The sequence below is a fragment of the Haemaphysalis longicornis genome, unplaced genomic scaffold (genome assembly GCF_048455015.1).
Source record: "Haemaphysalis longicornis isolate Haplotype H1 unplaced genomic scaffold, Haemaphysalis longicornis Haplotype H1 scaffold_1, whole genome shotgun sequence".
Lineage (NCBI taxonomy): Eukaryota > Metazoa > Arthropoda > Arachnida > Ixodida > Ixodidae > Haemaphysalis > Haemaphysalis longicornis.
The window spans coordinates 106,853,501-106,879,116 of record NW_027526203.1 but is presented as its reverse complement, the minus strand read 5'-3'; the positions used below and the strand labels follow the sequence as shown (position 1 = coordinate 106,879,116).

The 25,616-nt window shown below is 47.7% G+C and overlaps 1 protein-coding gene across 2 annotated transcripts in view; it reads right to left on the bottom strand.

Moving 5' to 3' along the window:
• The window catches only part of LOC144178795 (uncharacterized), a 34,808-nt gene extending 10,795 nt beyond the window's left edge, over positions 1-24,013 (bottom strand). The window contains exons 1-2 of one of the 2 annotated variants that reach the window (XM_077706914.1): positions 23,777-24,013; positions 13,346-13,709 (exon numbers count right to left, since the gene is read on the bottom strand). In XM_077706914.1, coding sequence (XP_077563040.1) covers positions 13,346-13,709; positions 23,777-23,803 — 391 coding nt within the window. In that variant the 5' untranslated portion in view covers positions 23,804-24,013. Of the gene's footprint in view, positions 1-13,345; positions 13,710-23,702 lie in introns of both variants that reach the window. The other variant, XM_077706921.1, reaches the window with a different exon arrangement.
• Positions 24,014-25,616: the final 1,603 nt, after the last annotated feature.

The following is a 25,616-nucleotide window of genomic DNA, read 5'->3' as shown; positions in this document are numbered from 1 at the left end:
ATTAACTCTTTAACTCCTAATGATGAGCTTGGCTCTTTCAAAGTAATTCCCACCAAAAGACAAAGGAACGAAAGCAAAGAAAGAGATCCAAATATGACATACTAGCAGCAAACAAGCTGTAACTACTTTCGCTAGGCTGTCGCCTTTAAAACACATGAGAAACAAATTTTTCCCACTTTTTAACGCGTGTATCTGATCTCTGCTCATACCAAGTCTCCCCATTTTCCGACAACGCAAAACGGCCACAGTGGTCCGCTGTCAGGCTATGCCCATCATGGGTGTTCAAGGTTAAATTTCACGGTTTTTCTCACTGCAATGTGCCCGACCGAAGTTTTCTTCTCTCTCCATTAGGCTGCAGCACAATGTTCAGCACGGGATTTCTGGATTCCAGAGCTTTTTCTTGCTCACCGAGAAGCCTGGCCGCGTCCTCATCGCGTGTGTTTATGCGGCGGTGCACTTGGCGAAAGCGACGATGACTTAAGTGAGGAAAAGAGCTGCATGCCTCGAGCAGTTGGCGATGCGAGTGATGAAGACCTCAACAGCAGTGGAGACATGCGGTTCATCACTCTGTGAGCTATGTATTTCGTCGAAAGGCAATGAAATTGTGGCAAGAGCTTTTTTTTATGCCATCTACACATTTCCATTGTCATTAGTTTTATTTAGAGGCTGACAATGGGGAAAACAAGCAGGGAAACCTGCAGTACCGCTGCAGCCTCATCCAACAGCTGGTGGGTGATCTGAGGGCTCGAGCCAAAAAGCAGGGCTTGTGCGCATGAATGGAGTGTGAGTAGAGGTCAGATGGGACAAGCCATTGCATTTACTAGCTCCCAGACCAAAACAACAAGGACTGTGCTGTTTGTAGCGACAGAAAAACAAAAGGAGGCAGGAGGGAAACTGTGTTTCTGCAAAGGCTGTGGCTAGCGTTCCGTCCAGACGGAACGATATACAAGTGCTAAAGTTCCGTCCAGACGGAATACAACTGAGAGCTTAGCGTTCCGTCCAGATGGAGCCGGCGTGAAAGTTCCTCGGCAGACGCAGCGGACGACGGACGTGTGTTCCCAGCGCAGCGACGACGGCCCAGACAGCGAATGTGATAAGTCTTTGTTTTGTTTTTCTCTTAGGGAGGTAATGCTGTAGAGTAAATACAAGTAACGTTCAGTGTTAGTAGTGTGTTTAAGCACCTTTTTGGCAGTGCACCAACAAAGGAAGATGCTGTAGGCAACCATCGCATGGTGTTTGTCTTTTCTTTTCTAGCGTAGCACGTGCGGGAGAAAGCGGTAGTAATAACTTTGTTGACAGCAGTCAGGTAGCTACCGACGAAGAAGAAGCCGGGCGTTGCGTGCATGATGTGCAAGCGGGAGTATCCACTCGAGGATTCAAGGTTCGAGACAGCTGAGGATGCGGAAGGGCAGGACTTTATGTGTAGAATGTGTGTAATGGAGTCGCGCCTCGACCGGCTAGAGCAGGAGAAGGAGCAACTGAAGGTACAGGTGGACGGGTTAGTGGAGGAGCTGAAAGCCGAAAGGCAACAGCGGGAGGTGCTAGAAGGGAAGCTAGCCCAGGTAGAAAGCCTGTGTGTGCCGAGGGATGCCATTCCGGAAAGCAATGGCGTACGCCACGGGGCAAGCGCACCGAGGGTGCCTGGCTCCGAGGCGGGAAGACAAGGGGAGGCCAGGGCCACCGAGCATGAGGCAGCGGGCGGACATGGCAGCGCTGGTCACGGAGAGGGGCCTAACGCTGTCGTGGAAGAAGGGAAGGGGTCGCCGCCGGGCAAGAGCTACTCAGAGGCAATTAGCGCGAAAGCCTCGGCGGCAAAAACACCTGCGCAGCCAAAAGACCCAAGGGAGCGGCGAGTCACCATTGTGGGCGACTCGAACATGCGCAGGGCAGAGCAGGTGATTACAAAGAGGGTAGAGGAGGACAACAGAGTTAAGGCTAGCACGCTCCCTGGAAAGACGATTAGCGTGGTGATGGAGAAGGCGAAAGAGCAGGTGTGGGACACAATGACAGAGAAGCACCTAGTGGTGATAATGGGGGGCTTAAACGACGTGCTGCAGGGAAGAGGACGAGGCATAGCGAAGCAGGTGGCGAAGGGGGTCAATGAACTCCGGGCGGTTTCGGACGACGTCCAGATCGCGGTCTCAACGGTGCCGGAAGTTGAGGGTAGAGGAGGCCACGTAGCAAGGGCACTGGTAGAAGCCAACAGGGAAATTTGGACGCTCGCTAAAGGAATGAATTTTGAAGTGGTTGACCTCAACCGGGAAGTGCACCGTGCGGGCCGGGGCCGGGCGTTTGTTAGGGACGGAGTACATTTCACTGAGGGCGTAGCGGAGCCGGTGGGGAGGCGACTAGCTGCGCGGGCGGTAGCTTTTTTAGGGGGGCCAAGGGCATCCCGGAAGCTGGACTAAATAACAGGCACAGTGAAAATGCGGCAGGGACAAGCGATTGCGATCGAAGTCGAATGTACAGCGCAAAGGAAAGTACCAAAGTTAGCACACAGGGCGCACAAAAGCTTAGAAAGGGGCATGAGGTAGCAATGCAGGCGAGCGAGGAGGCAAGCGACGTCCACCCGGTGACCGACTCTTATCCCAAACATCGAAAAAGAATTTAGCGAAAGAAAAAGCGTGGGGTGGCTAAGATTAACTACATAAACATGCACGGTGGCAGATCACGGGAAAAATGGTTAGAGGTTCGCGGTCAACTAGAAAAAGAAAAAACTGAAGTATATGCCTTTACAGAAACTTTTCTTCGAGATTTAGAAGAACCCCCAGCAATGCATGAATATATATGGCAAGGCTGTAACAGAACGGTAGGTACTAGAAGGGGGGGAGGGGTCGGCATGCTTATTCAACAGGGAGCCAATTGGCACAGAGTAAACGAAAACTGCGAAGAACATATGTGGGTTAAGGGCACGATAGCGGGAAGAGAAACGCTGTTGGGAGTTGCCTATCTGTGGTCAGGTGATGACAGGGAGGTTAGAGAAAAGAATGAAAAACTGGTAGGATGCATTAAGCGGGACCTCGATCAGTTAAGACAATCGGGAGAAGTGATTCTAGTGGGAGACATGAATGCCCACATTGAGGACCTGGACGGATACACAGACCGCAACGGCAAACTCGTACTAGATATGTGTGAAGAACATAATCTTATTGTTGTGAACAGAGAGAATAAATGTGAGGGACAAATTACTTGGGAACGAGGGGAAAAGCAGTCCAGTATAGACTACAGCCTCCTTTAGGAAGGAGTGTATGAAAGGTTGACTCTAATGGAAATAGATGAAATAGGTGCCCACAGCTTAGGAAGTGACCATAAACGGATAACATTGACTTTTGGAAAAATAGAAGGTCAAAACCAAAAAACGGTGGTACACGACTTGAAATTAAACGATCAGCAAATGGCTAATATTGCGAAAAGCCTGGAGACGGAAATCGAGAGACAACCTACGAAAGATTGGGAATACAGCGAACTGATTGGTTTCATTCAAGGAAAGATAATGAACGCGAAAGAACGCAACTACTGGAAAGGAAAAAGAAAACCTAGAAGCTGGTGGAACAAGGAAATCAAGGAAGCTATAACACAAAGGCAGCAAGCCTCGAGAGATCACAGGGAGGCCAAGCGAGTGGGAATGCAAACAGAGGAAATAACTTTGAGGTGGAATTGGTATCGCCTTAAGAAGCTGGAAGTACAAAAACTTGTACAGCAAAAACTTAAACGAGAAAGTGAGCGATGGGTCTCGAATGTACGGGCAAAGGATAAAGGCGCGCCGAGAAAGTTTTGGAATCATGTAAAGGAACTAAGGAAAAAGACCGAAAAAGTACAACGTCGTGTCATAAACGGCGAAGGCCAGGTACTAAAAGGGGAAGAAGCGGTATTTCACATACGCTCAATGATACAAGAGAAGTTCAGAAGAACGGAGAGAGGGCTACAGCATTCAGGGAGTGGGGCAAGCGAAGTGCGTACAGATAGAGAGCTAAAGTTGGAGAATCTAAACTGGAAAAAAGCCGAAGAGAATGTTCCAGCAAATACGGCAACAGGGACGGATGAAATTCCTATTCGGCTGGTCAACCTACTGGGTCCAAAAAGCAAGGCACAAATGATTCGAGCAATCGAAAAAGTGATAAAAACTAAGCAAGTACCGGACAATTGGCGTAAGAGCACGATGAAGATGATATATAAAGGTAAAGGAGACAGGGCTGATGCCAATTCGTACAGGCCTATTACAGTTACCTCAGTGGTATACAGGCTGGCAATGCAAGGTATAAAAGCGGAACTACAGGCGTGGATAGAGGGAAACAGCATACTGGGAGAACTACAAAATGGTTTCAGACGAGACAGATGCTTAGAGGACAATTTATTTGTCCTAACCCAATGCATAGAGGTGTCAATGGCTCAGGAGCGACCACTATGGATAGCATTTCTCGATATAAAGGGAGCCTACGACAACGTAGATAGAGAACTTCTATGGAGCATACTTGAGCGGGAGGGATTAGGCCAGGACTTTATACAGCTGTTGCAGGAAATTTACAATGAGAGCGAGGTGCAAATTACCTGGGAGGACCAAAAGTGCGCGGAACCGGTAGTCACAAATAGAGGTTTAAAGCAGGGTTGTCCTCTGTCGCCATTGCTGTTCATGCTGTACATGGCTAGACTAGAAAGAAAGCTTGAAGGCAGTAAAATAGGTTTCAATCTATGTTATAGCCGCAAAGGACAGGAAGTGGAACAACATATCCCGGGACTGATATATGCAGATGACATAGTACTACTAGCAGATAGCAAACAGTGTCTGCAACAGCTCACAGATATCTGCGGGGAAGAAGCCACTGAACTGGGGTTAGAGTTTAGCACAGCAAAGTCGGGAGTTCTAGTTTTTAATGACAACGCCCGTAACGAATCGGTATTCGTTCAAAAAGCAGCAATACCGTGGGTAACGGAATACAAATATCTGGGCATATGGTTAAACGAAGGTCAGACGTATCTAAAAACTCATGAGGAGCATTTAAGAATGAAAGGCAGTAGAAACGGCTCTATCATGAAGCACAGAGCACTGTGGGGATATAACAGATATGAAGTAGTGAGAGAAATCTGGAAGGGAGTAATGGTACCAGCACTCACCTTTTCAAACGCAGTAGTGTGTGTCAAATCAGAGATTCAATCAGGGCTAGAAGTAAATCAGAGGGCTGTGGGTCGATTGGCATTAGGAGCACACAGCAAAACAACAAATGAGGCAGTGCAGGGAGATATGGGATGGGCATCCTTCGAAGTGAGAGAAGCACAGAGCAAAATATGTTTTGAAGAACGACTTAGAAATCTGGATGATCAGAGATGGGCGGCCAAAGTGTTACGGTATCTTTACATGAAAAGCGTGGACACACAATGGAGGAAAAGAACCAGAAGGCTCAGGACAAGGTATATGAAACCTGGAAGTTAAGGGGAAACGACCAAGGCAATAAAAAATGAAGTGAAAGAAACAGAAACAACGACCTGGAAAAAGAGGATGGATGCGAAGAAGTCCTCTAATATCTACAGAATCGGGAAGCAGGAGATCACAAGGGAAAAATTATTCGATAATACCAAAGGGAGTGCATTGCTTTTTGAAGCCCGAGCGTGTTGCTTGCGGACAAAAACGCTTATCCACGAGCCGGTACAGGAAGAACTATGCGCAGGCTGCGGAAATGAGCCAGAAACCATGCGACATATTGTAACGGAGTGCAAAAGTATCCGTCCAGTCCGCAGTGATGGAGACATCCAGCTTCCGGAAGCCCTTGGCTTTAAGGTTAGCGGAAAAGTGAACTGGACAGCAGTAGAGGTTAGTAAAAGAAGGTTAGAATGTTGGTGGGAAAAGAGCAGAGAACAATCTGGGGAGACATGCGAACAAAGAAGTCAGACTAGCACAAAAATTTCGTAAAAGTATTTTCTTTTATTTTGACATTATTTTTTTATTTATTTTGTTTGTATTTTTTGGCGAGGTGATTGTACAGTGGCGTTGCGACTAAGGCCGCTGTGCAACGCCACCCCGTTACAAAGGGGAAGCCACTAAGCATCATCATCATTACAGTCCCGTCTAGACGAAAGCAAAACCGGCTGATTAGACGCCGTGCTTCGTCTTCAGATTTGGTGTAGGGATTGCGCCTCGGATAATGGCAGTATTGTACCGGGTTCGATTCCCCCCGAACATGTTTTTTTTTTTTTTTTTTTTTTTTGCGTGCTTGCGCCAGCGTTATGCAACAGCTAACTCCTTGCCCACTTTACAATTGACGCGGTGAGAGCAGTCGGTCTTGATTTCGCACTCAACCAGCTGCTCCGCTACCGCTCAATAGATCTAAAGCCGGCGTGTCCATCGCCCCAGTTCCGATCACCTCTAGTTCGTAATGGTGATTACTAATTAACGGTTATTCTGGCTAGTCAATGAGCGGAAGCAGTTCATTCGGCTAGGTAAATATCAAGAACGACTGCCCTCGCTGCTTGTTGTGAAGCGGGCGTGTTCAAAGTAGCGGCTTGTTGTTCCATTTGACGGAGTTAAGCGTGAACCGCATGGCGCGTTTTTGCTCGCGATTCATGCGCGTCGGCGTTCCTCGTGCGATTTTTTGACGCCCGCGTCTTCTAGCTGCCTCACTCAGAAAATGACGCACGTCGCGCGTGGGAATGGGAGGAGCCTGCGACTTGCGCCATTGGGGAGGCGCGCGCCTCATGGCGGCAGTTTCGAAGCGCTCGAACAGCCGGCTGGCTCCGCCAGCATAAACCGCCAGAGATGTTTAGGCCTACCACCCCGGCAGATACTGCATGGGCGCTTTCACTAGCTGCGCAGATGATGTTTTGTAGTATCGTTTTCGCCCAAAACTTTAAGCTTCTTTACCGCTCAAGCAACTTCGTGCGTGTCTTGAGCGGCATTTTAGAGAGCGCTTAGGAGCGGTCGCTCGTGCTCCCGACACCATAGAGTTTCCGGACACCACTTCGCGGCTGAAGCCGCCACCATGTTCCCGCCACCGGCCGCGCCACGCGCAGCGTACTGGTGGTTCCGCTGCAGCGTCAGCGCGCCTGTGGCGTGCGCGGCGCGTTTTCGCGGGCAGAAAACGCTCCATCCGATCGCCTTTCTTCAGTTTTGTTGATTTTTACCCAACCGGTCAAACCGCTTCCACTCATTGACTAGCCAGAGTCACCGTTACGAATCACCGAATCACCATTACGAACTAGAGGTGATCGGAACTCTGGCGATGGACACGTCAGCCTTGGCTCTATTGAGCGGTAGCGGAGCAGCCGTTTGAGTGCGAAATCAAGACCGACTGCTCTCCCCGCGTCAATTGTAAAGGGGGGCAAGAAGTTAGCTGTTGCAAAACGCTGGCGCAACCACCAAAAAAAAAAAAGCATGTCCGGGGGGAATCGAACCCGGTACAATACTGACATTATCCGAGGCGCAACCCCTACACCAAATCTGAAGACGGAGCAGGGCGTCTAATCAGCCGGCTTTGCTTTCGTCTAGACGGAACTGTACAAATTTCACGCCGGCTCCGTCTGGACGGAACGCTAAGCTCTCAGTTGTATTCCGTCTGGACGGAAGGATAACCCGCAGCGCCCCGTTCCGTCTGGACGGAACTGTAGCAGTTGTATATCGTTCCGTCTGGACGGAACGCTAGACACAGCCTTCTGCAAAACCTGCAGTAAAAACCCTGGCTTGCACCCAGGAGAATGCTTCAGTCGGTTTCACATGTTGCTCAAATATTGGTAAAGGAGATGCAAGCACAGTGCAGAAGAAAAAATAAATATCTTGAGAGTTTTTCTTGCGCAGTTCGCATTTTTCCTGGTGGCGCCAGAAACTGGGGACATTGGGCAACAGGTCCGGACTGCAAATGGTTAAACTTCCGTCCCCTTATAACATTTCTTCAACTTTTGCCATTTTTACACTCCCAGAAATCACTCGCTTTCCTTCAGCATTTCCATTTTTACATTTCGAGCGTAAAATATTCCCACATTCACTTTGACGTTGAAGAGCCAGAAAATGTGCCCCTCGCAGCGCAAGCTCGTGTTCAGTATTCAGTCGGCCATTAAAGAAAACAAACATGGATGGTGTCCGGCCTCCCTCACATTTAAATTGGTGCCGTGACCAGGATTTTACCTCCGCACCCCGAAACCAACAACCTGCCTTGGAGCAGCGGAGGAACCCACCGCGGTGGCTCAGTGGCTAAGGCGTTGCGCTGCTGAGCACGAGGTCGCGGGTTCGATTCCCGGCCGCGGCGGCCGCTTTTCTGATGGAGGCGAAAAGCAAAAACGCCCGTGTGTACGAGATTTCGGCGCACGATACAGATCCCCAGGTGGTCAAAATTAATCCGGAGCCCTCCACTACGGCGCGCCTCATCGCCTGCGTTGCGTCGGCGCGTTAAACCCCACAATCAATCAATCAATCAATCAATCAAATCAATCAGCAGCGGAGAAGACGGCGGTGCTGGAGCAGATGACCGACCTGGTCGACCTGGTCCAGACAACAGGGAGGACACCACAAAAATCAACGGGATCTGACAAGCTCACTGAAAAGAGAACTTCAGACAACCCTATTCGAAGATCAGCAAAGAGATTGCAACGAAGAAGAGCAAAGCAATACAGTTGGAAATTACGCAGATCAACACAGCAAATAGGCGAAGAAGCCGAATGGACGGCACTTTGCTCCACGCAAGCACAGATCAAGGGACTGGAAGAAGAAGAAAATAACCAAATGGAGCAACATATAACAAAACGGCGGACAGTGAATACGAGAGCATCATTGAATACGACGTGAAAATACCAGCTATTCTGTAAAAGCTAGAAGTAAGCACTGTGGAGCCCACCCCAAGCAACATAAATACATAGACTCACAGCCAACCGGTAGCACCACCCCCCCAATACAACGCAAGGTCTGATGACATGGAGCTGGTCAAGCCACCAATGCTAGAGCTCGTAAAATTCGACGGAAATGCACTTGAGTGGAACAAGTTTTGGACACAGCACAAGTCATCTAGCCACGACCGGCCTAACACGAACAAAAGCTGGATGTCCAACAACACGGTGGCAGCATTAACTGGAAAGGCCGCGGCTACAATACTAGCAGGCTTACAGTTTTCTTGGGAAGAGAAGTATGATCCCATAGTCCAATTACTGAAAGAAACTTATGGGGAAATGGAAAAATCAGTAGATCTGCACATCAGCTAGCTGCTAAACATTCAGAAGGTCAAATCAACAAAGGATACTGAAGGTGTTCAAAAGCTATTCCAGGCGCTACAAGCGAACATGCTTGCCCTTGAATCCTTAAATATAAAACATGTGCTATGCACCATTGTTCGTGACAGTATTTAACAGGGTGATTCCAGCCAAGCTCTCCGTGGAATTTAAGTTGAAGTTGTCTCAGAATAGGCTGGGCAGGGAAGGGGAAGAGGAGCAAACTGAGTCAACCGGAAAAAGAAGCACGCAACCACCAACTTAAATTTCTTTGGCACTTAAGAAAGGAGGCAGAAAATGAGCAAACATTGATCGCTCAAAAATAGACAGCAAATTTTATGGCCGCCTTATTTAAAGCCTTAAAACCTTCATGTGCAAAATCGTTGCAAGGAAAATTATGACAGTAGACAAGCTGCAAACCATTGTGACAGAAGTGGAAGGAGCTTTTAATAATCGACCCTTGAAATGGGTGTACGGCGAGCCCATGACAATAACACCTCTGGACATCACCGGAAGGAGACAGCAACACAACGATTCACAACGGCCAATTTTCTGAGATATCGAAGAGGCCTCAAGTGTCAGGTCATGTGGACAAGACAGCGTATCTCAAATAAATCAAACCGACAGCACACCCAAAGGTAACGGCCGGCAAAGCGTTGGAGGAAGGCGACATCACTCTTCTGGGAGGCACCAGCCCGAAAATGTGCGATAAGATTATGCAGTCTGCAGAGAAGCAACAAGGCACTAATGCGGCAGTCAACCAAGCACATTAGGCCGCTTGAAGGCTGTTTCAAATGCCTAGGTGCAACGCCAATTAATCCAAACAAACTTCCGGCAGGCATGAATCTGTAAAGCGTCATCCTTCCCTCTGAAGACGAAGAGTAAAAGGACCTTGTCCCCGCAGTGCCAGCTTGCATTCGGCATTCAGTGCGCCATTGAAGAAAAAAACGGAAACAGTTGCCCAGCTTCTCGCATGCTTTAACCACGACATCTACTGCACATCTCGAGTTAGCCACCGAGTCTTTACATTTTGTTAATGAAGTGCTTTGTTTCTAAGGACAGTTCTTTAAGGTTTATTTCCGGGTTTTTCCCTTCCTCACTTCAGGCCCATTCCAAGACCATCGTGTTTAAGCTGTTCCCGAGCACTCCTCTGCTGTCCTCATCCTTGTCTCCCTCGGCAGAAACCATTTCTGATCACTGCTTGAAGCTCATTAACGAGAACAACTTCAGCTGCTTCATTTCGCTTACTTTCATTTGGTGTCTCCTCAACCTAGACTTACGTATTTTATCCTTCACCATCCTGTTGTCGAGATCTCGCCTTTGTCCAGCACTTCTACACCTAGCAAAGTACTTGGGTTTGCCAACTTAAAATTACCCTCCACCCAAATGCAGTCTATTACACTCGGGAACAAGTTAAGAACGGCAATGGCTCATGTACAGTATCACTCTGCCGCAGCGACAGACCCAGATGTTGAAAGGAGATTGCTATGAATGCGTGATATCATCTCCCTTTTCTCACGTAGCTTGTTCGCCATCGCTGCAATCGTTTATACGCATTTAAAGTCCAAAAAATCATGGAAACGGCTCATGCCACGTGGAAAATATTCCCAGTAATGCCCTCCTTGCGCCGCGCTAAGTGACATCCGGCTGCGGTGATGAAGCACAGAGGCAACTTCCATTGCCGTTCTTTTTTTAAGTTGCACCCGAGTATAAGTAGGAGTGTTGAAAGGATTAAATTTTTGAAGTAAAAATGAAAGAAAGAAGTTTCACAAACTAAATACTGAATATTTCTGCTAGATCACTAGATTTTTAGAAACGCAGAATGCCGCTTGCAAGTGTAGATACACACCAGCTGCAATAAATTTGCATTTTCATATTTACTAATGTGTGAAACTAGCATGACTCATTATTAGACACTCGAGTTGAGGCCAGTACCAGTTCAACAGTTTATACAAAACCAATAGCTGTATTATATCCAAATAATTTGCTACAACCAAATATTTGAAGATATTGCATATAAAATTATCTAATCAAATAGAAATCAAATAACTACAGTGAACTCCTGTCAAGACAAACTCGAAGGGACCAAGATGGTCTGTTGGTCTTATGAGGAGTTCGTCTTATCAGAAGCCCTCCCAAAAAAAAGAATCGGCAACACGCCCAGGTGCAAGCAAATATCTTGCTTCAAGGCGGTGAATGAAGTCGATTTACAATGGAGGAAAAAGACAAAAAAAAACTTATTCATTTGAGGGCGCAACTTGAAAAAAGAATGTCTTCAAGTGCTCTTGCCTAGCTTTATCCAGTCCAAGCGGCAACTGAGCGCGTTTACCTCAACCCTTTACCTCAAGCGACAACGCATCAGGGACAGAGAGGGCACTCCTTACTTTCTTGGCGGTGACACGGTGGGACTCGTGACGCGAACCGACGTGAACTCGCATGCTCCCGCTGAGAAATGGCATTGGTCAAAAGAGTTGCTACGTTCACGAACAGGAAGCCTCGGTCGTCACTTTTCTACTTTTTTTATCCTCCTAGTTTTACGCCTCTCTCCTCCAGAGCACAGCGGCCACAAAACTCGCCCCCGCTCTTTTTTTCTTTGCTTTGCCGCTGGCTCCGCAGGTTGAAGGGTGGGAGAAGTGGCAGCTTTATCCGAGTCTTTTTTTTTTTTCTTGCTTCCTCCCTTCCTCTGTGGCGGGAATTCGCTTCGCGCTGTGGTTCTCTTTTGCTTTTCTTTCCCTCTGGTCGTATGAATGCCCCGCCACACCCTGCCAAGACTGCCATGTTTGTTACCCAGAACCGCCAGCAGCGGTGGTCACCCCGAAAGTTGTTCGTCTTAACCGAAGAGTGCATGCAAGGCTGTTCATATTAAGTGGATTTTTTTTTTTTTTTTGCACTCAGCTATGGAAAACCAAACAAACATTCCCACGTTAGTCGGCATAAGCGGGAATTCATCTTAACCAAGTTTGTCTTAACAGGAGTTCACTGTACTTGATTTGCATTAAAATTTCAACTTTTTGCACACCCGTACTGCAAAGGAAAGCTAGATGATGCCCAGGTTTGAACCCTACACCAGAATGAATGTTTACTCAACTGCAAGGTTTCCCAGAAAGCAGTATAGGTTTCCTTTGTCGCTGTAAGGCTGCATTGCGTGAATCACAACAGCCCTTCACAAGAAAGTTACTCCATCTTGGAGGCTTGACCTGAAATATTTTACTAAATTTTGAGTTATAAACTTAGAATAAAGTTTTCTGTCTCCTTTCGGTCTTCAGTCTTTTCACTTTCACTGTATCAAATTTTGGCTGAAATTTACTCCACCTTAGGGGGTGCTTCCTATCCTCGGTATTCAATTGCGTGGAATGCATGCAGGCAACCAAGTGTGCGCCGCCATATCTGTGGCCAAGCGTCTGTTGCTAGGCGACGTTGTGCGCACGGCCCGCAGATCAGGCACTCCTCTTCTCCTCCATGCAACCATGTGAGTGCGCCCGTGGCCTCCGCAATTTGCTCCCGGCGGCGCGCCGCCGGTAGCCGATCACGGAGGCCACGGTGCGCCGTCACTCGTTACGTCGAGCTCCGTGGGATGGCGGCACTTGTCCAGCTAAGCGCGACTGTGAAACACATGACTGTGTTTCACGTTACGACTCTTCGCCGAACACAAAGTATTGCGTCGATTTCACTGTGAGTGCGATTAATAACCTCTCTGTTGGCGCCACAGTTTAGAATCGGATGGGAACGGAGCAGATGACGCACGCCAGTGTCGTTTTTTTATTCGGCGTGCAGCCGCAGTGGCCCAGGCTGCGCCGTGTCCGTGGTGCATCGGCCATGTCTGTGGCCGTTTCCAGTGTTGCCAAGCGAAGAAATTGACCGCTAAACTTTTCAATGAATACCGTCTATAAAGTGAGGGACCGAGTCAAATTTTCTTAGTGAAGCTGATGCTTGATTTTAGCTTAGTGGCTGCTCAAACGGAACGTTAAAGATCTGCTGGCGTCATTCATGCCTTCTTTACCAGAGACACAATGCTCCCGACAACACCAATAGGAATTCATAACGCTGAAATGAGCACTACACTGATTCATTGATTCCCACCGTACCCTAGCACTGCTTGTGTCCGAGTTTCGCTGCAACATTCCCGGCCCCTTACGACGCGCAATACCCAGCAGCAACCCACCTGTGTTCTGCTGAAGCGGCAGCAGGTAGGGGGAGAGTTGGCGGGTGGGCGCAGTGCACAGTGCACAGTGTTCATTGTCCAGCGGTACTTTCTGGAATGCACGGATGTGCTCAGATGCCTCCTGAACCGAGAACACCGCTGCCAGTCGGTCGAGGAGCGCAGTCTCTCGTGGACTGACCACTTCCCGGTCAATGAGCACGTCCAGCAAGTTGTGCACAGAATGGCAGCTGGAGCGGGCTCGACGTGGCACGTGAGGCTTCAGCAGGCGCCACACATCCTCCTGGCGCTCACAGAACCGCTCCGTTGTCCACAGATCTCGCAGCCTGTCCAGCAGGGCCCTGAACGACGCCTCGTCCCGATCATCCTGGGCCGAGCAAAGCAAGTGTGTGGTCGCTTTGGCAAGCATCCAAGCGGGGAGAGGGCGCAATGACAGCGGGGTGTGCTTACGATGGCTGTGCACATGTGCAGGGTAACCCCACAGCAGAAGTCAGGAGAAAGCGCAGTAAAGGCCAGCTTATTGATGTAAAATGAGACCACTTGAAATTCATTTTCGTGCCATTCAAAACAACAGAATTCACAAGTTGCTAGCATCACAGGCCACTGGGTTTTCTTTTCAGTTGTTACTCCCATTGCCAGTTACCAGCCACCAACAGCAATGGACACACTGCCCGTAGTGTAAATGTATATGCCACTGCACCAACATCACTAGCTTACACCAAAACCAATGCCTGCAATCCTGGCCAAGGCCAGACCATTTCTCCATTATGACAACAATGTTGCAGCCTAAACACAAGCAGCCACAGGTTCACGATACCAAATAATAAAAAGCTGAATAAAAAATGGGGAGGGTTTTGCTCCTACTTGCCCACTAATCACTATTCCAATTGCTCTCACAGTCTTTTTTCCTAGTTTGTCCACTATCTGATGGATGCACAAACAACGTTAAAGCGAAAAGCCTACTCAAGCACTTCATGACGTCACGGCTGATGTAGCTTAACCTTTCCATTGTCGAGACTTCCCAGCTCGAATTGCACACATCAATGAGGCAAAAGCAGTAACTGTTTCACAGACAAAACAGAGTGGGTTCAGCAGACATCAAGGGCAACAGGAAGCATACATACAGAGGTGTCGAGTGATGCTGCGATGGCAAACTCTGTTTCCTTTCACTTGGCTATACAGCGCCAATCTGCACCACTGTACAACATTGCTGAGCACTCCAACACGCACTAGCGTGCAGTAGTAGGCAGTACTGAGACCAACAGTGCAGTCCACTCAGCATAATTTTAGATGCGAAGCATCTCATGCTCAGGGCTGTGTCCCTCTCTCCCTTGTCGTCGTTGTCCGCCGTCCGCACACCCACTGCACATGCCTGGCCAGGCACCGCTGATGATGATTGTGGCAGGATGCCCCTAGGGATTGGCCAACCAAAGAATTCATCACGAGATAGCTTCGCGTTCAACCACCGTCGTCATCTTCCCGTAGGGGAACACTGAGTACCACACCCCCACTGCGCATGCCTGGCCAGGCACCACTGATGATGATTGTGGCAGGATGCCCCTAGGGATTGGATTAGATGCGAAGCATCTCATGCTTGGGGCTGTGTCCCTCCCTCCCTTGTCGTTGTCGTTGTCTGCCGTCCGCACACCCACTGCGCATGCCTGGCCAGGCACCGCTGATGATGATTGTGGCAGGATAGCCCTAGGGATTGGCCAACCAAAGAATCCATCACGAGATAGCTTCGCGTTCAACCACCGTCGTCACCTTCCCATAGGGGAACCCTGAGTAGTACACGAGACATTCCTCCTCTCCTCTCCAACATTCCTCCTCTCCTCCGATAAATGAAACAACATAACGGCAACACAATGGAACCTACACGGAACCCCCATGATGCTTCGCATCCTCCTCATGGTTCCCCACGGGAAGATGGTGTAATTTTTTCAAGATGTGACAAGCACTCGATACTTTCTTGATTCTAGCACAATTGTAAGCTCCACTTATGCGTAAAGAACGTAAAAAAAATTAAACCCAAGCACCCTTTGAGCCCCATGAGTTTCATAAAAAAAAAAAAGAGGAAGTGCTTAGATTGCAGAAAACAAACTTTTCGCACTGGAAGCTGGTTCTAGCCAGGACCGCCTGATTGCTGCTGTGTAAGTACTTTATCCTGATCACTTCATGAATGTACAGCAGCACTCTCAACAGCAAAGTTGCAATTTGAGTGATACTCGCGTTCAAAGCGCTACAAAGCCCCAGCTTCATTGTAGCTAAAATTTTGTTTCCAGAAAGCTTTGAGTCACGTGAAGGAAAAATGAAGAAAACACTACTTTTCCACATCATTTGCAAGTGAAGCACATCGCAGTAAAAGTTGAATGTCAGGCTAATTTTGTTACCTCATAATTCATTAAGAGAGGGGCTGAAACAAAAGAGACACGAGATGTGCCAACCAATTGCTCATACCTGAAAAATGTGGCTGTGTTGTGGCCTACCCACAGACTTTGTACTTTCACATGCCATGCTGCCCTTGCCTAACTTCTCCCAAGGCTTAAAATGAGAAATGTAAAATTTTCCAGCCCAATATTACCACGACTCAAGGTGCTTGGGCCACCTCCTGATAGTTCTACATTTTTCAGCAATTAATAAATTATCATGTAAGTCAAATGTAGCTATAACGAATACTGATATAGCGAATTATCGGCTATATCGAACTAAATACAAACTTTGGTTGCTCACACTTTATTTCAGCTACACTTATTCTTTTTGTAACGAAGCCAATACTGCCAGAGTGGCGCACGATATCGGCTATAATGAAGAAATATTTGGTTTATTAGAAGATAACAGCTTGTAAAACTACAAAAGCAGAAAAGACCCTGTCATGCATGGCCACTGTGGAAAACTTCAACCTGCAGTGCTGTGAAAAGCCACCAGATGACGACCACATCCTTCTTCAAATAAACAACGCACGCCTGTTTTGTCAAACGAACTTTGTACTGTTGTAATTTCACGTCATGTTTTGGTTCATTTAGTTTGAAATGCCACAAGAAGACAGGTAAGGGTTACCTCGTTTATAGCAGGTTTGAAGCCTAGAATAATGTGTTTTAGTATCTAGGATTTTTGCGCGAGCCAGATGGCCAATTTGTTAGAGCCTATTTTTACCTCCACTGTAACTGTTACATTGAATACCAGATATAACAAACTAACTTATTGCCCCAATACTACTTTGTTATAATGAGGTTTGACTGTATACAATAATTCATTTTTAAGCGAATATAGCCTATAATTTTAAATTACAAAGTTGTAGAGAATCCAAAAAAATGCGCACCAATCCACCCTGTGAAGGTGGTTGGAAAGCGAAGCTCTAAACGACATCCACAATGACTACCCACGCAACATCAGTTGAATTCACTCCCGTGGCTCTACAAAGAGTGATACCAGAAACAAATGAAATGCACTTAACCACACCGTTTAGTACTTCAAAGAGATATTCTTTGCTAAGGTTAAATCAATGCATGATTCGTGAATGGTGGTTGGTATATTCGTATTAGTGAAGCACATGGGTGGAAACTCTTTTTTTATATAAAATTAAAGGAAGCTCAAACCCAGTGTTAGGCGATCTCACTTCTCCTTCGTCTCTGCCACCACCGACGGAGGTAACGAGATCAGCGGCAGGGACGGGGGAGAAGTGAGATGCCAAGCGTTGGTGCGAGCTTCCTTTAATGTTTATAACTCCTAGCACATGCGCAAGGCGCGCATACAGCCACTACACGTGCCGTGGGCGAAGCAGCGCCCAGCGGCGCAAGCGGTTGCGTGACACTATCATGGGGTATTCAGCGAAAACGCAGGGGGCAAACCCGCAGATGTGCTTGGCGAGTGCACCGTCTGTCTCCCCCGTCTCCACGTGGGCTCATAGCTCAATCGGTAAGACAGCGGGCTTCCACTCCATTTCTCTATTTGTTCCAGGTTCGATTCCTGGCGGTGCCCGTAAATTCGTTTATTTGTTCGCGGGAGTTTTCTGTTGACACCAACGGCCGCGAGAGAACCCTTGGGGGGTAGAGGTAACAAGCTTCACTTTAAAATAGCCAACCACCAACATTTATGCGAGAATTATTTCAATGACAGGGAGCTCATGGCACTCAAAAAATGAATGCATAACACAACTGCAAGTACACCTCTGATGATGACGGTGATGCACATCTGTGATGCAGCACAGTGATGCCTACACAGCAGCAAGCTGTGCGATGCTTGCATTCTATGAGCCATGGCCGATCATTTCAATTTGGAGCAGTTTCTTCAAAACTTCTACTGAACTGCTGCAGGAAACTGCTGCAAGAAGTGTCCCTTCTGAAGCTCCAAAACTTCGTAATTGAAAATTTTTGTGTAGAGTTACTTGTTAAAAGTTTACATATTTTATTAAATGAACAGTAAACGGGACAGTTCATCCTACGCTCAATGATTATTACTTTGTAGCAGGAAATTCAACAGTTGGGACTCTATTCTTTGGACCTGGTTACATGAAGCACCATGGGTCCGTTTTGATTCACCTGCACCACGTGAACCAGTTTAGGCAGTGCAGCCCTTTGCCACTTGCTTCAATGGTGCAGCTCGCGGCACCTGAACTGCACCGTTGATTCAGCGGTGGTGCAAACAGGTGCAGGACGAGTTCATGGCTTTGCCTGTACTCCCTGCCAAGGTGCCAAAGCAGATGAAAATAGTGCAGGTCTTGTTCCAGTTTACACAGGATGGCGGAACCGACTTTGCACTGCTGTGACTTGGTTCAGGAGGTGCAGGGTGAATTGGTCGGACCTCGTGTATACGAGATGCAGCAAAAAAGCAATGAGGCTGGATTGCTGGTGGTTTCCCCTTCATATGGCAGGTGAACCCCAGCTGCTGATTCTGCACAAGCTTTAAGCTGTCGTTATTGCTTTTAGATTTTTGGGAGCCCCTGAAGCCAAGCGGTTTGGTTGGTGCATCACAAAAGACTAAGCAGAAGGACAATCACAAGGACATAGATGTGTGTTGACCTTCTGCACCACTTTGATAGAGAGCCCAAATCCTTCGGTAAGTTGAATACAGATGATGAACCAAACCATCAAGAAACAAAAGCCCAAACGTAGAGGGGCTACCTGCAAACACTACCCATCCAAAACACTGAGGATGAAAACGAAACCAGCGGTCTTTTAGAAATAACACATTTGCCTCTCCTCTCTCCTTCTCTTGGTCACAGTCGGGATCATCAACAAGCAACAGGGAGCCCCAAAGACCAAGTGTCACTCAAGCATGGCACAGGTTAAAAGTATCGGGAAAAAGGTGATGTACGTACGTATGAACTAACGCTGCTTGCACTTGGCTGCAACATTGGGATGGCTCCAGGTTACACGGCAATATCCACAAATGCATTTTTATCCGAATGCTGTTGGTTCCACAAGACCCATATAAACCACTTTTCAGTCCCCATGGATTTAATGCGAAAGCATTAAATGGCCCATGCAGCAAAAACACCAACGCTGCTGCTGGCTGTAGCAGCAAAACGGCTTTTAACGTGACTGCAATGCTTTCCATAGCACAGGCTGCACACTAATAAAACACAAGAAAAAAGAGCCACACTGCTAGGCAATGCCTGGGCATGCACAGAGCCACGTGGAAAGCAGAGTGCGAGCAGTGGCGGCGGCCACCATTTCGCATTCAACATCCAGCAACATCACCGAGCATGTGCCATGCTGCCTCACACAGAGGCTTTTACCAACTCGCTCGCTGGCAACGGTCGCAAGCAAGCGAGGTTGCTCTGCATCGCAGCAAAATCTTCAGCAATTTCATCCAAGTGATTCCGATCTACGGCCAACACGCTAATGTAAAAACTGAAAAATAACCCGTACCGATTCGTTAGCAAAACTTAAAAACAGCCCTTGGCGAAACTTGAAAATCTTGCTTGCAGTGCAAAACTCAAAAGAGAACTCAGTGGCATTCAGCTGGGCTCCATTGCCCCACAACTATAAGTGCTTAGGCATTCTCGAATTTTTTTGGTTTCCCCGACTCAGAATTCACAGAAAAAAAGTGCAATTCCACCAGTTTGGGTAATGCCTAAAAGGGTGCAGGCAACCAGCCAAAAGGCATCTTTGCTTCTGTGGAATGCCTTTCAGGGATGCCTTTCAACGAACACTACAAACAACGCCTTCAATGGTGTGCAGCTGCACATAAGGCTACGCTTAAAGAGATGACCTTGACTGGTAAAGTAAACAAAAGTAGTGTCTAAAACGCAACCAGTATCATCACATTTTTGTCCTCATCTCGTATGCTGGCTCACCCTGCAGAGCATATGTTATTTTGATGTGCTAGCCCCTCTCTCCATCAGGGGGAATACTAGTACCATATTAACACAAATGTTAGTTGACTAGAATGAAAGTCAATACCCCCCCCCCCCCCCCAATACTGCACGTTAGAAAAATTACAAAAAAAAAAAGAAGAAAAAGGAAACCATACTCACACACACACACTCTACACATAAAATTTATTGTTGCTCAACTTCTCACCCTCACTGATTGCACCATCATGCTCACTAGTGATACCATCGTCCCGTGGTCCCACAGCCGCCTAAGTTGAAACTACTCACCCACGCACTGCTGTCAGGGAGGGTGTTTTCTTCTTAAAAACCAGCCTGCATAAGCGTTGAACGCTACAGGTATAGCCGCAGAGCAAACACAAAATTGCAACAACCCTGGAACGTTCATGATATCGCATCTGTTTCACTCTCATCAGCAGTGGCTGCAACTGCAAATCAACCCTGCCTCCCTATTCAGACTTTCAAATGTTAAAAAAAAAAAAAGGAAGAAAGTTATATTGACTTATGTACAGTCATGTATATGCGGTACACAATTTGAAAAGCTTTGATTGTGGTTCAGGCTTGTACAAGGAAGGTACTTCCACCCACACCCTTTAATGAACGCGATTAACAACATGGCCTGGCTAGAGCGCTCCCCAGCCCTCATATACAGGCCACGGCCCGCCAGAACACCACCGCCCGCCCCCCCCCCCCCCCCCCCCTGAACCACGCCCAGGCAGAGTTTGTGCCTCACAGCTTACAAGTGACATTGCAGTGCTCTGCCCGGCATTGATAGCCCTGAGAGAGACAGACTGGGGCTGAATTCCACTGGGTGCGGGGTCTCCCGCGACTGGTGCAGAGAGAAAACGCCACCCAGCCTCCGTCACGCGAATAAGTTGTGGCTATAATTCGGTGACGTCACGTAGACCCTGCGAAAAATCAACCCCGCCGGATATCTTCCAGTGCCCTTCCGGCACCCAGTAGAATTCGGCCCCCGGAGTTAGGTCCAAACCCAGCCCTACACTCTGGCGAAAATTCCACGAGCCGGATTGCAAGATGGCGCAAAAGCAACTTTCGAACAAATTAGGGTATATTCCCTATATGCAAAAATAACAGAAGGCAAGCTTTGTGCAATCAGCTTGCTTTAATTCTTTGCACAGAGCTGGTTTGCCTGTTTGGAGAAAGCAAAACATTACAAAGAAATGAGGGGGAAGGAGTTGTAAAGGCTTTTACACATCTGGCATGATTTTTAATTGCATCACTACCTCCTCCTAACACGAAGCGCTAGTTTGTTTCCTGTGCTCAGTATTACAATAAGGCTTCAGGATTTTTGTGGCACCACTGCGATGACAGTGAGCCCGAGGCTGCAGGCTCAATTCCTGGCTGCGGAGGCTGTTACCAAAAGCAAGGAGCTGAAGTGGCCCTCAAACTACCGCCAGGCATGGAAGCCACTCGCCAAACAACCGACGGCAATCAATGTATATAGCACGTGCAACGGAGCATTAGAATTCGTTCTTTTAGCCTAGCTATGCGCTTCTCAACGGTGTGGTTCAGAGCCCACACACTGAAACTTCGGAGCATGGAGATTACCTCGTGTCAATCTTGTTAAAATCTGTTGCCTAAATGGTCAATACTGAACCTGCTCAAAGGATCAGAATGCTATGCCACTACAGATGTTACCAGCACTGCTCAGAAGGAAACAGTTATTCTGCTACTATGGAATATTTAAACTCACAGTTCAAAAGACATATGCACTTCACTAAGGCATAAGCATAGGCGAGTTGGTGATTCATTCCTGTGTAGAGTGCGATAACAAACAGGACACGCCATGTCCTGTTTCCTCTTCCGTGCTGCTCTACCCAAGCATGTGCACTTGTAACACATAGCAAAGCACTTATTGAACAGCTGTTTAGAGCTTTGCCCCAACAGTCATGAGAGGCAGCAGACATGAGCAGAGTATAATGTGAGAAAGGAAACTAAGCACTGAGATTCTGACCCATAATTGCGCAATTTATTGTGAGCATGAAGCTAGCAATGAAACTGAGGTTTTGTACGTCTGTTCTGTCTAGTCTTCTCAGTGAAACCTCAACACCTGTACAATGGTTTGGATGTTTATTATACAATTTCATTGTTACTGACCTATGGAAGGAATCCTTCCGATTGTTTTTAATAGTGCTAATTTAGTGACTTCAGTTCTTAAGACCGTTAAAAGAGCCGCCAACATTATTTTTTAATAGATGCGTATGAATGCAGCTTGCTGTTTTGCAAGCACGCAAACATGACTACTGCACTACGCCCACATGTTAATATGAAAATATACTTTTTTTTTTCTTTTGCGCCGAGATTCCTTGTGATTGTAGGGTTTAACGCACCGACGCAACGCAGGCGATGAGGCGCGCCGTAGTGAAGGGCTCCGGATTAATTTTGACCACCCGGGGATCTTTAACGTGCGCCGAAATCTCGTACACACGGGCATTATTGCTTTTCGCCTCCATCAGAAAAGCGACCGCCGCGGCCGGGAATCGAACCCGCGACCTCGCGCTCAGCAGCGAAACGCCTTAGCCACTGAGCCACCGCGGCGGGTCGCCGAGATTCCTTGAACCAGTTAGCTTACCTGCAACGCTTTATTCAGACCACCACAGTGGTCAGATGAGTGCCTTTGTCTAAGCACTCCAAAAGCTGTGCAAGCAGTGCGTCCACACTGCACATTATCGTTAATCTCTACACCCACAATCTCTACACTGTGACGAGTAAACCAATCACATGCCAAATGTAAATTCAGGAAAATGATTTACTTCTAAAGCAAAGTTTATTAGAAATTCAGGCAAATGCAATTGATTTACTTCTAAGCCAAGTTTTCTAAGTTTTCTAAAAAAAGAAAGCGTCTAGCGTGACGTCCACATGTAACTGCAATCATCGCTAAAAAGTTACGTCCAGGCTCAACGTTGGTCCAGACGTAGCCATCGCAGAGGTACTACGTTTGATCATCTGCAATTATAAAGAGCAAGACCAACGACTCTGGCCTGTCAGTGAACGGTACGGTACCTCTTTGGCCGTTTGGGTAAAAACAAAGACACTGCTCTCATCGAGAGTTGTGAAGCGGGCGTGAGGTGCGGTCGGAAACCTCCTTGGCCGTGACTGTAGTCCCTTCATCGGCTTTTAGTTTTAGTTGGGGCAAGCCTCTCGAATTGGTACTGGTTCGCGCAAGGCGGTGTAGGCAGTGTAACCTTTTCTTTCCTCCATGATGGAGCGTCTGGACGTAACTTTGGACGTCACGACGAAACGCTAGCCATAACCAAAACAAAAAAAAATAGAATGACAACTGCGCGCCTTTGTCATTTTTACATACAGTGTGTTGTGACGGTAATTGGAACACTTTAAAATTTTTTTCCTGAGCGAACCGCCGCTCTGTTCGCGCTCAAACTTCACACGAAGGTCACATTTTGTGGTCTATTTTGTTTGGCACCGGGAACAACGACGGTACTTACCTGTTTATCCTGAAAATAAATAAAAACGATTTTCGCCTATGGGAAAATGGCGGCGATTTGGACGTGCGAGCCCGAAAACCGGGTTTTCTGATCGTCTGTTAGCTCGTTTCTCGGTGCATTTTCTGATCGTCTGCTGCACCATTTGGCTCCGTACGTGAATCCCAAACATGCGTTTCACTCTACAGGTGGTTCCGTCGTTCCAACATCAACTTGCGCTGGCTCGCACGCCCAAATAAGCCGCCATTTTCCCATAGGCGAAAATCTTTATTTATTTTCAGAATACACAGGTAAGTACCATCGTTGCTCCCGGTATCAAACAAAATAGACCACAAATTGCGACCTTCGTGGCAAGTTTGCGCGCGAACAGAGCGGCAGTTCGCTCAGGAAATTTTTTCGCAACGCCCTGTATGTACAACGCCCGTGTCCGGAGGTAAGCTGTATTCCGACGCGGGCGTTGCATGTGACTTCAAATTACAAGTACTCGTTGTTGTTGTACCCAGCAGCCGAATGACAAAAATGCAAAGCCAGATGACAGGTGTGAAGGTCCAGACTGACATACCATGCTGTGTCGACACGATCAGACGTGCACGTTGAGCAGAATCGCAGTCCAGAAAACAAAGGATGGCAACTTACGTAGCATATGCAGCATATGCTCCACATACGCAAACCACGGACGTCACCCTTTACAAAACTCTAGTCGAGTAGAGTAACAGTTCTTAGAAGGAGTTGCTACATGGAGTTTAGGTGACCGGTAAAAAGCGCAAAGGCTCATGGGTACGTCGTCTGCTCCAGCCACTTCCGGTTCGAGATCTCGCCTGGCCTCCCGTACGTCTGCGTACGCCGGCGGCTTCAGGCGCGTGTGTGCGTGTTGTGGTGTTGTTTATTTGCCACAGGGTGCTTACCTTTCAGGGGAGCCCCTAGTAGGATTCATCGTTGTTATTCATTGAATGTGCGATGCATCAGCGTTTGTTTTTTCGGTGGAAACAGATAAACAACACGCGCACGCGCACATGAAAGCCGCTGGCCTACGGGAGGCGGGGAGAGCTCTCGAACCCACGACCTGCTCGAACCAGATGCACCCATGAGCCTTTGCGCTTTTTACTGGTCATTTATTGGCCATCGCCTCCTGTATTTTCACAATGCCAAACGCATCGCCCGCTTCCCAATGGGAGTGAGTGCCCATATGTCGCAAGGTGGGGCCCTGAGCTGAACCGGGATCACCCGACCGTAACTGAATTCAAGAGCGGCTTGTCCCTGGTTGCCAAGGCAACCTATGTTTGAGTTTGTTGAAGGAGGAGCGCCCCCCCCCGCCAGCGTCAGAAAACTCGGACTCGCGGCGGAGCACGTCGAAGCAGGGGGGTAAAGCGAGCTCCGAGACCGTACGAATCGTGGGCGCTGACATGATACAATTTTCATGGTTGCCAGATCAATTGTATTCAGTCTTCTAAAAAGTTGTTCCGTAATTATTTGACTAAACCAAAAAACTGAAGCAAAATAGTTACAAATAATCGCTTCAGTAATTAAAACTAGCTTTATAAAAAACTTCTAGTGTAACTAATGTCTTATTAGCGGAGAAAGAGTAAGTGTGTAGTTCAGTTTTGGTTTCGATTTTCTTTAAGTGTGCTAGGAAGTGGCGAGGCCCTTGCGCCTGACTGCATAGTGTGTGTGCAGTCTTCAGCTCAGATCTGCATGCGTGCAAAACGTGTACAACTGGTACAACTTGGATGCACGCGCTGAGCAAGTGCCTCCCCGGGCGCTTGCGAGGCTGTCATTCTTTCTTCACGTTAAGCACCCTATCTATCGACGCCGGAACAGCGATTCTGATCTGACCTTGACTACCGCAAGTTCACTACAGGCTACGGAGTGGCAGCCGGCGATCGTTCCCGTTGGAAGAGAAATAAAAGGAGCTTTTATAATCGTTCAGTTCCAGTTGTTTTATTCATGGAACTTCTTACAGCTCTTCGTGCTTCGAACGTTCGCGCAAACGTTCGTGAAGGTAGAACGAAAACATAGGTAACGAAATGCGGTTTCTTTTTTAATCAGTCAATGTTCTCTCCTCACGCCATCTGTGCGGTAAATTAATGCCCATTCAAGACTGCGCATTCAGCCCCGCAAACTTTCCCTTTGAAGTGGTGGAAAGCAGCTAGAACTTGACGAATACAGACAGAAAAGAAAACGGGACACGCCGCGGACTGTATTTCGCATACTCCCTTGGCATGCATTCTTCCACTCCATTGGCCTGCGATCGACCGCGCTCTTTCGTTCCTGTGCTTCAAAGCGCCGCGACTCACCGGCAATATCAGCGTTGGCCCATGCGATGTCTTTTTCGTGTGTCAATAAAGGTTTTACATTGAGCTAAAGCCACAGTCAGTTCACTACACTTCGTTTGAAAAGCATTGAGCGACTCGCAAAAGTCACAGAATGGCAGATAAAGCGGCACAGCGCAAAATGCACGGAGATCATACGGAGATTC